Source organism: Erpetoichthys calabaricus, chromosome 18 (genome assembly GCF_900747795.2).
Source record: "Erpetoichthys calabaricus chromosome 18, fErpCal1.3, whole genome shotgun sequence".
In the NCBI taxonomy this organism is placed as follows: Eukaryota; Metazoa; Chordata; class Cladistia; order Polypteriformes; family Polypteridae; genus Erpetoichthys; species Erpetoichthys calabaricus.
The window spans coordinates 75,054,997-75,073,317 of NC_041411.2; the positions used below are offsets into that span (position 1 = coordinate 75,054,997).

The following is an 18,321-nucleotide window of genomic DNA, read 5'->3' on the forward strand; positions in this document are numbered from 1 at the left end:
TATGTTGCGCGTGTTAAAGTTGTCTGTGAAGGGCTCCCTGTTTAAATGCGGCTGCCAATCTTGAACTGGGTCCTTCATCGCAGAGCATTATGATTTTTTATAAGGGAAACAAAATTACAAAACAAAACCCTTGGACATTGATTCAATAGGAATGTCCTACTCGGAATCACTGTCCAAATAGTAATTATGTGGTGGTGGAGGAGCATTTCTGCTTCTCTCTGTTCACAGTCTGTCTCGTTTTCATGATGCTGTCGTTTCCTCTCACGATCTCTTCTCAACCTTTCTCCAATCTTGCAGGTTGCTTTGTGGCAATCCAAAGAGTAAGGAAGAACCAATGCTTCTTTCTTGAACTCCAAACGGCAACTGATGGAAAATCACAGAAGTGTGCCTGACTTATATACTCTGACTGCCGACTCCAGGAAGTGGGTGAACATTCGATTTGGACGAAGTTCTGCCAACGACGGTCGATAGAAACACAAAAAACCACAGCCTCGACAATGAAGCAGGTGTTGACGCCAGATCTAAACACAAAGCACGGTGTCGAGGCCAGATCTAAACACAAAGAGTGGTATCGACAGTGTTTGTAAACAGAAGTAACAACCAAGGCAGTGTCAGGGGAACATGAATTTGCGGACAAACAAAGATCAAGATCCAAATGAAGATTATATATAAAGATTAGTTAATTTAAAGCACAACAATTTGTTTAGTTTGAATGTCTGTGTTTTGAGGTGTGACTGGAGTACTACAGTCTTCAGTAGTATAAGCCTGGAGGAGATTCTTAGTGCAATGCCTATGTTTTAGCTGTCTCTCTACTGACATCTAGTGCTTCTTCTTCTAATTCATTCGCGGACAAACAAAGATCAAGATCCAAATGAAGATTATATATAGAGATATACAGACTTTTCTATCAGTCTTATTTTCTATTATTCTTTGTTTCAGTGGTATTATTATTATTCCAGTAATAAATACCATGCTGCTTTTAACTTTCTATGCTTTGTCTTAATGTCTAGAGTGATTGAAGTAATAAGTGAATGTGAATATGAATTTCTCCTTGGGATTAATAAAGTATCTATCTATCAAAAAAAAAAAAAAAAAAAAAAAAAGTTAGATTTCTTTGAGCACCTGGTGCAGCCGGAGATTTGCCATTACCTTTGTGCTGCAAGGTTTATTAAAGCTGAGGGTGAGAGCTCCACTCAATAGTAGGCAACGGTACGTAAAGTAAGGTATTCTTGGCTGATAAATGGCCTGTAGTCAAGGATGCTGAGCCTTTGTATGTTTAAATGTATCCTTGTAGACCAAAAGTAATATTTAGGTCTGAGATATCATTAAAACGTCGTATGTTGTTCGTGCCGATAATAAGTAAGTCTCTTGAAGTGCTGACAGGCTGTGTTATTCCTAAAGCACTTGTGTGGTTTAAAGTACTAAAGGTTAATCAGTGTGTGTGTGTGTCATTCATGGAGCACTGTTGTGGTTAGGGTCTGTGTGTATGCGTATAGCTATGTATGTGTGTGATAATCTTAATGTGCAACAGTAGACCAACCCGATAACAAACTTGATGAGTACACTTACCCTTGAGAAAACAGGTAAAGGGTAAGTAGAGGGAAATACTACGATAATACACTAGGGAATAATGAGGGCCGGACTGCTCCTGTTGTGCATTTTTCCACAAAAAAAAAAGCACTAACATGCACAATGGTGCACTTTTATGTGTTGTTGTGCAGAAAATATGCAGCATATCGCAGTTATTTTAAGACACACTGCAGTTCTCTGCGGTGACATGAACAGCAGCCATAGACTAGCATTCATTTTAATGGTGTGTTCTCAATTACCTGCGTTAGGCAGCAGCTTAAATGTATCATGCATGTTTTTTTTAATCTTATATAGTTATTTTTTTTCTTATAATGCACTTTGCACTATATTATTTTTTTTATGAAAATGTGCTATTGAAATAAATGTTGATGTTAATGCTAAGTTGTACCTTCATCATCTCTCTGTTTTCAATTGTCGACTGCTCCAACTTTGGCTGTAGCTCTACGAGGTATATTTTCATTTCATTAACCTAAACAAAAAAGATATAAGTTTTCAGAAGTTTGCAGATACTTCTAAAATTATGAAATTATTGCCAAGAAAACAAGATGAATTTGTTCACTAACCTGTGATTCAGCAAAGGCTAGTTTGTCCAGGCCATTGGTGTATCTTAACTTCGCTTTCATAACCATGTCTCTCTTCTGAGTCAGCAGGAGGCGAAAAGCCGCGATCAGCTCCAGGTAAGACGTTGGGGTCACGTAATTGTGACGGCCCAACTGCTGTAAAAATCTGCAAGAATTCAAACATATCAGTCACTGTGGGAAGACGGGAGCGGTGTCTTCAAATCCTAATCTTTATTTAATTTTTCTAATAAGACCACAATTAGCAGGTGCAAAAACTAAAGAAACATATTTTTCGTCCTAATAAAGTAATGTCCGTCATACCAATAAATCAATTTAAAAGTGAAATGGAAGCACATGTATGACTCTTATGTATGTCAAAATTGTCCATCAGCACGCCAATACGTATTCAGCCTTCACAAGAACTTAAAATTACAGACAGAAATGACATGACTGGTTGGAATGCAGGTCATGTGGCTCAGTGGCCCTTAGGAGCCTTCTGTGATTGGACAAAAGACAATGGATATTTAGAAGAAGAATGGACAGAGTAGCAGCCAATAAAAATACTCACTTCTCAGACAGCTCAATGGCAGAGGTGTGGAAATGCTTGCAGATTGAAATGACTTGCTGGCGCTCTTTGTCTGCAAGTTCAATGATCTCCAGAAATTTAATGGCCACCCTTTCCAAAGCATCCTCAGGCCATGGCTAGCAAACCAGAGAGAGAAATGATCAGACTGCAAAATGACCTCAGAGAGTTAGCGTTCTAAGATACAATACAATACAATTTATTTTTGTATTGCCCAAAATCACACAAGAAGTACCGCAATGGGCTCTAACAGGCCCTGCCTCTTGACAGCCCCCCCAGCCTTGACTATCTAAGAAGACAAGGAAAAACTCCTAAAAAAAATCCTTGTGGGGAAAAATGGAAGAAACCTTGGGAAAGGCAGTTCAAAGAGAGACCCCTTTCCAGGTAGGTTGGGCATGCAGTGGGTATCTAAAGAAGGGGGTCAATACAATATAATACAATACACAGAACAGAACAAATCCTCAAAGATGAGTGAGGTAGTTGTATTAGAAATTCATGTTAAATAATAGTGCATGTTGTGATGGATGGCTGGGGTCCTTTCCTGTCATTGTGGAAGGACCATGGGAGCAGATATACACAGGGTACTGCCTCCTCCGGAACACTAGATGGTGGCAGCCCCCCCAACCCCCCGGGTTGCAGCGGCACCTCAGATCCCCAGTGGCTCCATGGGAGTTGTACGTCTGGTACAACCCAGTTGGGCCCTGTGGCACCCACCAGGGGGAGCTGCAGAGCCTTACTTTGGGCTCTCACCACCCCCTAGAAGTGATTCCAGACCTCCCTAATGAGCTTAAGAGAAGCCATCATTCCGTGAGCCAGAGTCAGGAGGATGAGGACGAAGCTTGCTGGGAGGAATGGAGGAGGAAGGGAAGACAGAGGAAGAAAAGAGAGGAGAAGTGCTTGGTGCACTCATTATGTTCATTGTTGTGTTGGGACTGTGCACTGTGGTGGACAGGTGGGAAACCAAAAGAGGAAAGTGTTTCCCACTAAAAATAAAAGACTTGCGTGTGCTGGACTTGTGCCTGCATCTGTTTGGGTCGGGTCTTGGGGAGCTGGCGTGCCCCCTGGTGGTCACAATGTACTATACAGGGCGATTCAAAAAGATTCATCCGATTTCAAAATGATTTATTTCACTTGTAAATCGTTACAGAACCATGCAGTAAATTGTAAATAGTTTAGATAAGCGTTTATTATGTCATTTTACAAGGGCTCAATACAACCTCCTCCAGCTGTATGGACAACATCAACGCGATAGTCATATCTGTGACGGATTGACCCTTATTAAAGTGGAGAACGCAAAACGGCTTCTGCTCAGGGGTCGCCATCTCCTCGTAGACTGAAGGGAGCCATCTTCCGGTGACAGTCAGAAACTCTGTGACCCCCTCTTTCAATTGGGACGTGATTGGTTCCAAAGCGCCTCACGGTTGTAAACATGCGGCATTTTGAAATCGGATGAATCTTTTTGAATCACCCAGTATATTAGGATGTGTGTCACATTTACGCCCATTACATGGAAAACAGCAAAAAGACAGACAGAGGGCTACCAAGACAGGAGCCAACTGCATCAATGGTGCTATAGTTCATTATATTTATTCTTTTAGAACAGCTGAACTAGTTGTCCTTGTGCTTTTACCATCCAAGTATGGCAGCTCAAATCTTTTCAGCCTCCATTTCCAGACTTACCTGAAACCAGTCGATGGTGCAGCAGTTAATAAGTGAAGGGAACTGTCTCAGACGATTGCGGAATGCATCGCCAATGGGGCTGAAGGCAACCACCACGTGCAGATTCTCTTTGCAACGGTTGACAAAGAAAGCAAACAGAGCAAGCGGGCTGAACTCTGCATTCTTATTGCCTGCCTGGGCAATGGGACGTACTGACTGAAAAAAGAGAAAAGGATGATGATAAGAGGAATAAGACGGCAATCTCAATAGCACTGTGAGACACAAAGACGAGTCCCGGTGCGATGTCAGGCCCACACTTGAAAGTGGGATTCAGTTAGTGAGCAGTGGGCTCAAAGTCAGACTCATCACGCTAAGTGCTGAAACCAGGTTGTTCTTATTGCAAGTTTTTCTGTTGCATTACCCCACCAAAATGGTAACTTTCATAGTGACCTAAAATATTTAATTCACGATCAACGATGCATGGAATGTTGGCATGACGTTTAAAAATAATTGAATGTCAATATTTCAAAAAACACAAAACAATGTCCTGCTTTTTCGTTACTTGTCTTGCGCACAATGGCGCAGTAGTTCTCTCTTCTGGCTCACAGCCTCAGAATCCCAGAGCGGTTATCGACTACGGGGAGTTTGAACATTTTCACTTTGTCTTTGCTCAGCTCTCACCTCATTCCGAAGCAGCACCTACTGCAAATGCAGTTGCGTCTCTGCACAAAATGGTGGCTGTAACAGCGCCGTGGCAAATACAAGCAATACTGAATGTTAGCATGCCATAGTGCAAACTCAGAGTGGAAATAATTAAAGATTTAAAATCGGCATATTCAAAAATATTGAAAATAATCCAGAAAATATGGAAATATACAGTATCTACATGGAAATGTACTGGATATGTTTATATACAATTACTCACTGGATAGTTAGCATGCACAAAAATGTATAAGATGATTAAACGCACATTTTAAATTATTCACTTGTTTTTTACTATGTGATTCTGCACCTTATAAGATATTACTATTTTAAAATATATTTGATTCTCACCACCAATGTGGTTTAAGCCCTGCAAAGTATTGAATTGCACAGAGACGCACTTACATGTCACCGCATCACCAATGAAAAATGACGGTGCCAAAGCCTGGGTGGAGGATTATGGGGGCATGTTCGAAAAGGACAGGAGGCAGAGATGACTAAATACCAAAAGACGTTGAACTGGAATTGTATCATCAATAGGAAGAGCGCATATAAAAATGGCAACTCTGCACAGTCGCATGGGCTTTTCAAATTAGCGCAGCAAAAGGCAAGCAATTCTTTTAACTCTTTGAGGGCTGAATATTTTTTCCAAAAAATGATGCTTTCACACAGAAATCAACATAAAACGTCTGTTGCTGCATGCTGTGGCTGCCAGTTTGCCAAGAATGACTGTCAGGCTTGCCGCCAGGCTGTCTTCACATGGCTAGGACAGCAACGGCGGCGGTCACGGTCGCAGTGCATTACAATGTGGATTCTACCTCTTGTCATTTTTAAGTGGCAGTCCTCCCTAGCAAACACTGTCAGTACCACTACTAGCTGGGGACCGATCAGCTGAAGCTGGAACCTAACATTCACTTTCGATCACTTGTATCAAAATCTGAGTCCGACAAGTCATAGTCCAGTTCAGAAATGATAGGCAAGACGTCATCCACAGAGCATTTTGCTTTTCGCATTCGCTTTGATCTCTCGCCAGATCTCAGTGCCATTTTTGCCATTGTGTGCGCCTTGCTACTCACGTGAGCGCAGGGAATCTCGGTCAAACCAATGAATCTAACTTTCCTTCTAGCAACGAGAGTCCAACGTAACGATTGGTTTTGTCACAGTTTACAGTTGATTACCATCGTCAACTCCTCTTTTTGACAAAAGTCGACATCAGCCCTGAAACAGTTAAGGATAGCAAGCCCCCTCAAAGATGTAAATGTCATTGTGGTATTCTGTGCTGACTCTTCACTATAATACTACAAAAATACACTTCAGTGTAAGCAAATGTGATGGACATAATAAAGGCTAATTTCTGTCATGTTAAATATTGTAATTAAAATTGCACATTAATTACTTCAGAACTACAATTATCCACAGTCTTCGGATTTTATGAGACGGTTTTGCTGTGAAGCTGGCAGTACGGGGGTGAAAAGATCAAAATCACGTGAGTTAAACACAGTCGAAGTGAGAAGCGCTCTATCGATCAAAGTGGCTCTACAACTACGAAGGACAAAGAATTGTGGGAAATCGAGGTACAAAGCCCCGCCCATTGATCTGCACTATTTGTATGCTGAGAACCTGAAACTGAAAATGCAACGTGGAAATGCGGCTTACTTTTTCATTTTTGCAGCTTCATTGCGGTTCAGGCTGAGAATGAAATTGCAAATGGGGTTGTTTCATTTTCATTTTTGCATGCAGACTTTTAAAATAAAATGACAAAAGAGAGATTGCATTTTCATTTTCATTTACATTTTTGCAGAAAATACCTCCCATACAGAACATCTGTAGGTTGTAACCTATTAGTTGTTCCCTGATGAAGGCCCATTTGTAATATTCTGAAATTTCCTTTTTTTTTTGGGTTTTTGATAACCTAAACTTTAAATTTCTTTAAATGTTTACTGCTTACCTTTTCACCATTTCAGGTCATTCATTGCATTTCAACTGATTAAATTTAAGTTAAACTGGAAAAAATAGCTGTTCTAACACTTTTGACCAGTAGTGCATGTTAAGCTACAGTATGTACAAAAATGTCTCCAAGTCCAGGAATAGCAGCTTTACTACTCAGAGCAAGCACAGTTATTATTATCTTTTAATAAAGTCTAAAGGCTTTTGGACTTTGTGTGAATTCCTGGCATTGGATGTTATTAGGTTGGGATTTTATTCTTTGACCAAAAACTACTGAGAAAAAAAAAATATCAGAAGACACGAAAAATAAAAATAAAAAAAAAGTCTGGAATTCACAACCTCCAAATCCCATTAATTCAACTTACTTCCATTATTTCCTGCTTCTCATCCACAGCAAACAAGTTTGGAACTTCACCAGTGTTGAGTAAACTGTCCACATCTTCCAGGAAAGCCTCATCTTTAATCTGCGTGTCGGTAATTAAGAAGACCGTCTTCTGACCCTTCACGCCTGCACCACGCACCAGACTCTGTTGAAGAAATTGCAGGTAATCCGTTTCATTATATGGTTGTGCCAGCAGTTCAAAATGTTTCTATGCAGACCCCGTCTCCTGCTATTAAATTGGACAGCCACATTTGCCTGTTTCTTATAAACCTCGAAGTGGGTTGTTCTGAAGGTTAAACTGCATAAGTGTGTGGCACACATTTGACTCAGAATATTGAAACTTTGAGTATTAGACATGACAGGAAAAAGCCACCTCAAATGAAATTTAAATAGTGAGACTCATAGGAAAGCAATGGGGTACCAATGATCTAGAACTTTTGGTTTATCACGTACTTGCAGCAGGGCTGTCTGTCATAAAATGACACACTCTGCGCAGAAGCAGTGAGAGGAGCGGTGGTGGAGCTGCTGAGGTAGCAGTTTCTCAGCTGTCTTCCTTCCTGTACTGATGTACAGTAAATGGCTGTAAACTTAAATAGATATCTATCATTAATCTTACAGGGTTACTACCTTTGGGGCACTGATTGGCATTGATTTTTTTGAAGTTGTGCTTAACGTGGCTGGCACGTCTTTTTTGTTTCCAATGTAAGCACATGATTCGCACTTTTTTCTTACATCAAGGAGATAGAAACGCCTGGCAAACAGTAATAAATCTTATTAATTATTATTATTTTACAGGGTCGCATATATTTTCTGACTCTTGGAGGGCCCTTTAAGGTTTGTTTTGACCGGTGCTGCTCCACGTGGATAATTCTTACGGATTTGGCCCACACTGCTTACCCTTACATGGACAAGTCATGTGGCCATCGAGACCTGAAAATCGTTTTTGTGTTGCTCCACACTGGCAGTTAAAGTATGCATACCGGCGACCCACACCAGACCCACAGAGCCTTGACAGAAGTGACCTGTACACTTTGTGACCGACATAAACCCAGATGGCCAGTCTGAAATGGAGCTGTAAGTCGGCACACACGCACGTGTTTAGGAGACAACTAAAGGGCTTGAGTACATGTAATTCCACACCGGACCAGGGGGTGGCGAAGTGCACTAATTCTCCCTCTCGATCTTTTGCAGACCATTCTAGGAAAATCCTGCCCAGCTCAGGGGCAGCTGACGACGTCACTTCCAGTTCCAGTCCTGATGACATCACTTCCTCCACTGGCCTTTAAAGCCGCCATCTTGCTTCCAGTTAGTCAGTTCTGTTTTGGACTCAGTTGTGAGAACATTTCTGTTCTTTGGACTCAATTATACGGGTGCCTGCCTCAAACCTTCTCAGCGTCTTATGGTCATTTTTGTGAAACTGTATATAAAAATTTAGAAATTCAGTACAATACTCTACAGAGATGGGAGCAGATTCATACCTAGTGGCATGGATCGTGGACTATCTTACAGACAGACCTCAGTATGTGTGTCTTGGGAACTGCAGGTCTGACATTGTGGTCAGCAACACAGGAGCACCACAGGGGACTGTACTTTCTCCGCTCCTGTTCAGCCTATATACATCGGACTTCCAATACAACTCGGAGTCCTGCCACGTGCAAAAGTTCGCTGACGATACTGCTATCGTGGGCTGCATCAGAAGTGGGCAGAAGGAGGAGTATAGGAACTTAATCAAGGACTTTGTTAAATGTCTCAAACCACCTACAACTGAACACCAGCAAAACCAAGGAGCTGGTGGTGGATTTTAGGAGGCCCAGGCCCCCATGGACCCCGTGATCATCAGAGGTGACTGTGTGCAGATGGTGCAGACCTATAAATACCTGGGAGTGCAGCTGGATGATAAACTGGACTGGACTGCCAATACTGATGCTCTGTGTAAGAAAGGACAGAGCCAACTATACTTCCTTAGAAGACTGGCGTCCTTCAACATCTGCAATAAGATGCTGCAGTTGTTCTATCAGACGGTTGTGGCGAGCGCCCTCTTCTACGCAGTGGTGTGCTGGGGAGGCAGCATAAAGAAGAGGGACGCCTCATGCCTGGACAAATTGGTGAGGAAGGCAGGCTCTATTGTAGGCACGGAGCTGGACAGTTTGACATCTGTGGCAGAGCGACGGGCGCTGAGCAGACTCCTGTCAATCATGGAGGATCCATTGGAGCCACTGAACAGGATCATCTCCAGACAGAGGAGCAGCTTCAGCGACAGACTGCTGTCACCATCCTGCTCCACTGACAGATTGAGGAGATCGTTCCTCCGCCACACTATGCGACTCTTCAATTCCACCCAGGGGGGGTAAACGTTAACATTAAACAAAGTTATTGTCTGTTTTTACCTGCATTTTTATCACTCTTTAATTTATTATTGTTTTTTGTGTCAGTATGCTGCTGCTGGAGTATGTGAATTTCCCCTTGGGATTAATAAAGTATCTGTCTATCTATCTATACTGGTAGGCATCCAGTCCCTATCTGGGTTCACAGAATGGAATAATGGATGGGTAAACACTAAATGAGTCTAAACAGACTGTACCTTCAAGTCCTCTTTCCACTCATTCATCCCATAACTCTTGGAAATTTCCGGCTGGACGATGCTCATCTTGGCCATTGCAGTGGCTAAACGGGTGAGAGACTGTCGTCCGCTGCCCCCCACTCCCACCAGAAGGGCGTTGCCGCCAGGCTGCTTAAGAATACGACTGATTCTGGACAGGTGCTCCAGGACGTACCTAAAGACAGACAAAGCCCTCTGTTAATGTCCATGCAGCACTGCGCTCTGCTGATCACTGCACCGGCTGCACATGTTGCTCAAGTTCTAAAGTGAGATATTCATGAGCTGAAGATTATTTAATCAAATATACAAATTAGGCAAGCATTAAAAAAACTGAAGGAGTGAATGCAATGATTTGTTTTAAAGGAAAAGATCATCCAAACATGATAACCTTGAAAAATATTTACAGGCAAACGTAACAAATACTTTACAGTTTGTTATTTTTACTCCTGATGATATTAAAATTGAAGTGTTTGGTGTTTGAAAGTATAACATCGCACAGCACATTCAAAGCCGAGATCATTTAGCAATAAAAATGAAACACCAAGCTACAAAAGTCGATATGAGCAGTAGAGGGTGTGCTATTTAAGTTAATTTTCCACAGTTTTATGATGTGAAATTAAACATCCAGTTGTAGCCAGGAACAGTTTGAACCCTTACTGGTGTCCCTCCATTAGTAACATCACAATCTACAGCTCATCGGGGCGGAGTGGTGACCCTGTGGCAGTTCAAATCCCCTTACTGCCAGAAGGGATCCTACTCCGTTGGGCCCTTAACCTGAAAAATTGCTCCAGGGGCGTTGCACAATGGCTGACCCTGCACTCTGACCCCCAATGGTCATGTGACAAGACAATTTCTTCTTATAGGGACAAAGCAAGTTAGCGAGGGATGGAGCTGCAACTTCTCCCTGGGTCTGGGATTCACAGGAGAAGAGGAATTCTTGATTTCAGCCATACTTCAATTTTTTTAATGGAAGTTGTATTGTTGAACCAAAAAACATTTGATGCTTTTTACCTTTAAGCCGATTTTAAAATCATTGGCTAATTGCTATTAACTTGAACATTTTTGTACAACTTAAATGCTTCTGAATGATTTGGATTGTACTGCACTGTGAGTAGATGTTGATCTAAGCATACAAAAGCACACCATTACAACTTCTTTCCCCAAAAGTGTCTTAGTAAAAGAGGCCAATACAATATACTGTAATGGATGCCATGGATTAATATAAATTGCACGATGGGGCATTTGTAAAGACCCCAATGGCTTTTAAAGGGTTATTGTGAGATATTGTGATGGTTTGAGTTGGGTCCACACTCCCTGGCACCACTTGAATGTAACCAGGAAGAGCCGGGCAAATGACGACACATAGTACATGTGGTGCAAAGTGTTCAAGTCCTTTTAATTTTGAATGAAACAAACAGTCATGGGTTCAAACACCCAAAGTGCAGTGTTCAGAGTCCTTCAATAAATAAATATTCCATAAAATGACAGTGTTGGAGGTGGTTAAAAAGTCAATAAATTCAACATAATCCACGAAAAGGGGTTAAAATCATGGCAGGAAATTGTCCTATGAAAACTCACAAGCTTTGGCGCTTCATCTAAAATCTGACCACCCCTCTGTCTATAGGATCCCATCCAGGGTCCCCGTGTCAGGCACTGCCAACCTTTCAAGTCCAGGCACGGGCTCCCCCTGCCGCCTGCTGTCACTCCAAGTCTCACTCCTCCAACTCACACTGTCACTTCTCGGCCTGACGTGGCAGCCCTCCTGAGCAATGGGGTCACTTCAGCCACCTGAAGACCTTCAGCCGGAGTGACCCTCTTGAGCCCCTTTGAGTATCGGCTGCCTGCCTCCAATCTACCACACGCTAGCTTCTCACGATCTGGACAAACTCTGTCATCCTTCCTTTTACTTTAACCTCCGTCTCTCTCTTTAGACTTTGGCATTGTCTCTCCCTCTTTCCCCTTCTCTCACACAGACTCCCTTATTAAAACCGCTTTTGGGCGCAGGTGCTGCAGTCACCTACTCCGAGGTGTGAATGGAGACACTTGACTGATCTGCTCGCATTTGCACGTGAAGGTGTGATCAGCCAAGCACCCTAATCAACCACGGAGTGTCGTGTACACATTCCTCCATGCAGGGCCGGATTAACACCCTTAGATGCCCTAAGCACGAAGTAATTTTGGTGTCCCCTTACACTAGTAATTCAAAATATTAAAACAATAACAAACTAGAAAATAAAATTTTATTTTATTATCGAAAATTCAAAATTAAACAAAAGATTCTTATAGTAAGAAGGAAAATAATATTTATTTTTGTATGCTTCATTTTATTTTTATCTTAATAATTTTCTCCTACTTTTTTTCCGTGCAAACTCATTGATTAGATCTTCATAATCAATCTTACGTAACACATCTGCTTCTATACATAATAGAGATAAGACATCCAGCCTGCCTTGATGCATAGTCGTTCTGTGGGGATTTTTAATATATTTCAACTGAGAAAATGAGCGCTCAGCTGAGCAGTTTGTGACCATTAATGTTAAAAATATACGAAAGGCAATGTCTACATTTGGAAAAGCCCACTCAATATTGTTTTCTAAAATTATTTTATAAAGTTCTGCATGACTGAATCTTGTTTTTACATTTTCTGTTGCACTGAACTTATGGCACACATATAAAGTTCTTAGTTCTTGGGATCTGTTAAATACAGAACTAAAAAGAATATGTTATTTGACTGTGACGGCATAGGGAGGCATTATTCATTTTTCATTAAATTTTGAAAATGGCTATAAATTTAATTAATTTAATAATTTATGTGATAAATTCGGCCATGAAAAATGTTTGTGGTGCCCCCTTTACCCTTGATGCCCTAAGCATGTGCTTACTTTGCTTATATGGTGTGATATGTGGCCGGCCGTTCATCCTGGCCAATACCCCCAGGCCACCAGGTGGAGCCCTCCCTGCAGCATGGAGGTGCCCCGAATGCCAGCAGGGAATTCTGGACAATGCAGTTTTTTATCCCCAACCCTGCTGGATGCCGTGGGGACCGCTAGGGGACGCTGCATGGAGGAACAAGGATTATTTGCCTTATGCCCAGGAAGTACGTCAGAGTCACGTGGACAAAGGGAACGATGTGCTTCCTGGGTGAAGAAAAGAAGGATTTTTATCTGACCCGGAAGTGTTCCAGGTCACGTGGACAGAGAGGGCAAAACACTTCCGGGTCAAGGACTATAAAAAGGACTGTGAAACACCAGAGCGTTGAGCCGAGCTGGGTGGAAGGGTGGCAATGCATCTGGGAGTGCGGAGGATTGTATTGATTGTTTATTATTGATTATTATATGAGTATTGTGGAGTGTAGGTGCTTTGTGCACTTTAATATTGTCCAAATAAATAATTATTGGACTTTTACCTGGTGTCTGAAGAGTGGTCAGAGGGTTCAAGGGGTCGAGAGGACCGAAAACTGTCACAATGGTTAATCCAGCACTACCTCCATGCACCTACAACCCCCCTGGAGCCGCCTGCCTGCTCTCGGACATTCATCTATTTATTTAAAAACGCACATCTCCACAGACCTCTCCCATCACAGATATCAATATATTAATAAATACCAAAAACCGACCAAGTTACCGGAAACAAAAAGTATTTGTTTATCAAGGTAAGAAAATAAAACTTGCGAATGAACTCCGGTTACCTTTCTTAATCACCGGCACTCCAATTTCCCCTCTTAGACTTAGAGGAGACATTTCATACCTAAATATGACGAGATTCATCCTTGCTTTGTGCGTCTGGTTGTACTCTTCTAAGCACTGCTCCACAATATGGTTGAACTGCTCAATGGAGGGCACTTCCATGTAAAGCCTCTCATCCCCTTCTAGATCAGGATTCAAGTAGTCTCCAAATAGCAGACTTCGCATATTTTCTTCACAAAGCTGTTGAGGATTTACACAAGAAAAAATCATTTTTCGTCAGTGAAATTTTGCTGTTTGTTGCTTAAAAATTAAAATATATCCACCCATCCTTCCATTCAATTTCCACCACTTATCCGAGGCTGGGGTCTTAGAGAGACAGTAATAATTGAGAGACCCGTCTCACATTTCAGGGTGCACATCCCAGCAGGGGCGGACTGGCCATTAGGGCATTTGGGCAATGCCTGGTGGGCTGCGGACTTTGGTCTGGTCACGGGCCGGCCGTTTCATGAAATAAATTTTATGTATTGGTTACTGTTTGACATTAAAATTAATTTTCAAAACTACTAAACATTATCCATCCAGTACTGCAATTTATATAGCCCTATATAATATACCGTATTATGTCATCAAGTTGTTTTAGTTGTCAGTACACAATGCTGCAGCGAAAAATTTGGTCAAAACTGCCGTTTGTCAATTTCTGCTTTGATACCGCTACATTTCGGTTAGCACATACATTATTGCAATTTACTTTATCTCATATCTAATATTTAAATTCTTCGGTACTAATAATTAGTTTAGATTATGTATTAGTCCTGCAGTGGGTTGGTGCCCTGCTCAGGATTGGTTCCTGCCTTGCGCCCTGTGTTGGCTGGGATTGGCTCCAGCAGACCCCCGTGACCCTGTGTTCGGATTCAGCGGGTTGGAAAATGGATGGACGGATGGATGGATTATGTATTATGCATTTTATTGTTCTCTGGTCGTCGCTGTGAGCGATAATTAGTGCATTTCAGCTGTGATTATTAGTATGATGAAATAAAAGTTATAAAGCACAGGATAGGAATTTTTCATATTAGGACGGAACATTTCTAGTTTATCGTTAAGTTAATGGAACATTTCAGTCATGTGAGGTTTTCATTATAACCTCGGTTATCATTTATTTCATTGTAAATGAGCAGCTACTAGGGTACTGGCACTTGGACACGACATTGACATTTGACATGTACTCAAATAACGTGTAAGCCGTGTTACTAAATTTTTTAGTTTTCATTAAATTTTATTTCTAAGCATGTCGTCAAATTTTAAGTTGTGTCTAAACAACAGTGTACAGATTAAGTTTGGCAACACTTTAGATAGAGTTCATATCATAGGCTCATAGCAAGTAGCGAGCCGCATACTCATCACAATTTTAAGAAAATTACAATGAATAATGGACCGAGGGGGTCGACGTTGTCACCTCACTCATTGAAGGATGCCCAGGCCGGTATTGAGACCCAGTCTGCTCCTGCATCCCAGCATGTATGAGAGCACGTATTATGGGATGTAAGCGGAGAAGAAAGATACATGTGTGTTTGTTATTTTCTTTGTCACACACGTGCGCTTGGGACGCAGGCTAAGGGCTTAACCGAGGGCAGAAAATGAGAGTATGGACTGTCAAAATGCACTAACCCTTTCTTCTTCCTCTTCTGCAAATCACCAGAAGAGAAACCGGCATAAAGTTCCTCCAGTTCCTGCACTCCCTTCCTAGCCACGCCTCCTACCGACTTCACTTCCTGTTTGATCCCTCGGATCCGCCTCTTCCTCTCCTGTCACTCTAAAAGCCCAGTACCTTCCCTTCTTAGTCAGTCCATGGACACGGAGCCAGATAGTGTTCTGGAGCCATTGATTGTTTTTTGTTGTGTTGTGCACAATATCAGGGGTGGATCCCCAATTCTTTCTCTGCCCTCTCTTGTACTTTTACACCTTGTAATTATCTCCTTAAGTATCTGTAATAATTGCGATAGCTAAGAGTTTCTAATATACCGAATCAGTCATGAAGTGTGTATTGATGACCAGAGGTGGGTCCAATTGTGTTTGACTTGGATTGCATGTTGTTATGTGATGTCACACACGTGCGATTGGGCGGCAGTTTACGGGCTCAAATAAGTGCATATTCCTGTCGGACCAGGGGTTGGTGCTGCCCTCTAACTCTTTCTCCTCTCCTCCAACAGAACAGCCGACGAACCCTCAGATTAACTATCACGTCTGGTCCTAAGAAGACAATCACAACTTCGCTTCTGGCTCTGGTCCTCAAGATCCCTCCTCCTGCTGATGTCATTTCCGGTTCCAGAATGCCAATTTCCATGACATCATTTCCTTTCTGCTGACTATATATATGATAGCCATTTTTGTTGTTTTCAGTTCTGTTTTGGACTTAAGTTTGTAAAGAACTCATTTCATTGCCTACCTACTCTATGGTATACGGCGTGGATCCCCAAACCTTTGACGTTGTTCTTGTGTTTTATTACAGTGGTTAAGACGTAAGTTGCTTAAAGCATGCTGTTGAGTCGTTTGTGTATTGGGAATGTGCCTTAGTGTTATTTACATGCAGCACTAGTCTTTCAATTATAGTTAATGTTGTTACATCAGTGTACTTTACTATAAGTTTGGTGATACTGTTTATTGATAAAAACTTTGCTAATTTGGATTTCATACTGCTGATAAGCTAGTACCTCATTTGAGTAATACGGACATATGTATATATATATATATATATATATATATATATATATATATATATATATATAAATAAATAAATACTATATAAATGGCCAACTTACTGGTGTGGACCCTTGCTTCAGATGCTCAAAGACAGAATCGAAGTTTTCCTTGAAGTGCTCCTTCAGCATGTCCTTCATGAGCTGATAGACCCAGGCCCTGTCCGTATCATCGATAAGGCGGTCATAAAAAACCCGCAGCACTTCGTGAACAAACAGTCGGATCATGACACGCTTGTTCTCTACGGATTCCTTCTTTATGAGCAAGCAGCCCTGGATGACGCGGGAAAAGTCTCGTAGATTAAAGGTGTAATGGGATTTGGCTGGAGTGGGCAGCAGATTCTGCATTGCCTTTTTGTACACCTAAAATGAAGCAAAAAAAAAATCATTTTAATAAATACACTGGTGCCACTTAAAATAAGGTCTGGCTAAAACAAATACGCTTTCTGTGATTCCTAGTTCACTCCATTAAAAGAACCAAACTGTTTACAGCCTTCAGTTTTACTAACAGCAATGGCCCTTCTTCGGAGAATTAAAATGATGAAATGAAATAGAAGGCTAGCCCCCTTACCTCTGAAGGGGATAAATATGTCTACTATCTCTCAGTCAAAAGTGTTACGTATCTAGTGGAGGAGAGGACTAATGATTTCACATAGAATTCGCCTTCACAGATTTATATTCAAAACATTAGTCAGCAAATATAACGCCACTGATTGAAGGTATCCACTGATTGCCTCTAGTGGGATTCTTCCCTCAGGCTGCCCCGCCAGTACTTTGTGCTTTTGTACTGAAAGTGGTTTAAAATGTAAATTTGATCTTGTAAATTTAGACTGATGAATAAAGGACAGAAAGATAAAAATCATGCAGAAAGAAAAAATCAGTATGTGAAATGATTTCAAAATAGAAGAAACAAGCAAATGCAGGGTCTGAAAAAGACAAAAAAAAATTTAGTAGAAAAGACACAGCAGAAGAATAAGAGGCTGATGCAAAAACACAGTGAAGCTTTGAAAAGCAGTTCATAAACAAAAGTGAATGGATATGAAAGACACTACATGATACAATAGATAGATAGATAGATAGATAGATAGATAGATAGATAGATAGATAGATAGATAGATAGATAGATAGATAGATAGATAGATAGATAGATAGATAGATAGATAGATAGATAGATAGATAGATAGATAGATAGATAGATAGATAGATAGATAGATAGATCTTTATTTGTCTCCAGGGGGAAATCTGAGTTTCTACTGAAGCTCTATAAATAAATAAACACATAAATAGATAAATAAATATACTGTATACACACATAAAAAGGTCTGAGCACACACCACAATGACTAAAAGGGAAGAAAATTTTAAAAAGGAAGAAAACTTCTCACTTGGCAGTCCCAGTCACTGTGAGGCACCATACAGGCGTATTGCTGTTGGTATAAAGGAGCCCCCCATACCACTACTTGACGCACTTTTGCTGAATGATTCATTGGCTGAAAGTCCTCAGTGTTGTGGTGTCAAAGGGGGGATGTACATCGTTGTTCATAATGACACTCAGTTTTGTTTTCATTCTCTCCTTTGCTACGACCTTCAGGGCGTCCGGAGTGGGTCCCATAACTAAGCCTGACTTTTTAATTAACTTGTTAATTTGGTGGTCCTCTCTTGAAGTGATGTCACCAGCCCAGCACACCACACATGCCATCACGGGGTTGCAGAAGATGCGAAGGATGTCACTTCCCACATTAAAGGAAGAAGAGCCTGCTCTGCCCTTTCTTATACAATTCTGAGTTCTGACAGCAGTCCAACCGGTCATTGATGTGGACCCTCCCCAAGTTCTTGTAGCAGTGGATCACCTCTACACCTT

The 18,321-nt window shown here is 41.4% G+C and overlaps 1 protein-coding gene across 1 annotated transcript in view; it reads right to left on the minus strand.

The window, feature by feature from the left end:
- The window catches only part of dnah12 (dynein, axonemal, heavy chain 12), a 182,417-nt gene that overhangs the window by 72,551 nt on the left and 91,545 nt on the right, over window positions 1-18,321 (minus strand). Inside the window, exons 42-49 of the mRNA XM_028824412.2 lie at window positions 16,525-16,824; window positions 13,770-13,948; window positions 10,005-10,197; window positions 7,407-7,568; window positions 4,414-4,608; window positions 2,719-2,852; window positions 2,154-2,316; window positions 1,979-2,059 (exon numbers count right to left, since the gene is read on the minus strand). Of these exons, the coding sequence (XP_028680245.1) occupies window positions 1,979-2,059; window positions 2,154-2,316; window positions 2,719-2,852; window positions 4,414-4,608; window positions 7,407-7,568; window positions 10,005-10,197; window positions 13,770-13,948; window positions 16,525-16,824 (1,407 nt within the window). The remainder of the gene's footprint in view (window positions 1-1,978; window positions 2,060-2,153; window positions 2,317-2,718; window positions 2,853-4,413; window positions 4,609-7,406; window positions 7,569-10,004; window positions 10,198-13,769; window positions 13,949-16,524; window positions 16,825-18,321) is intronic.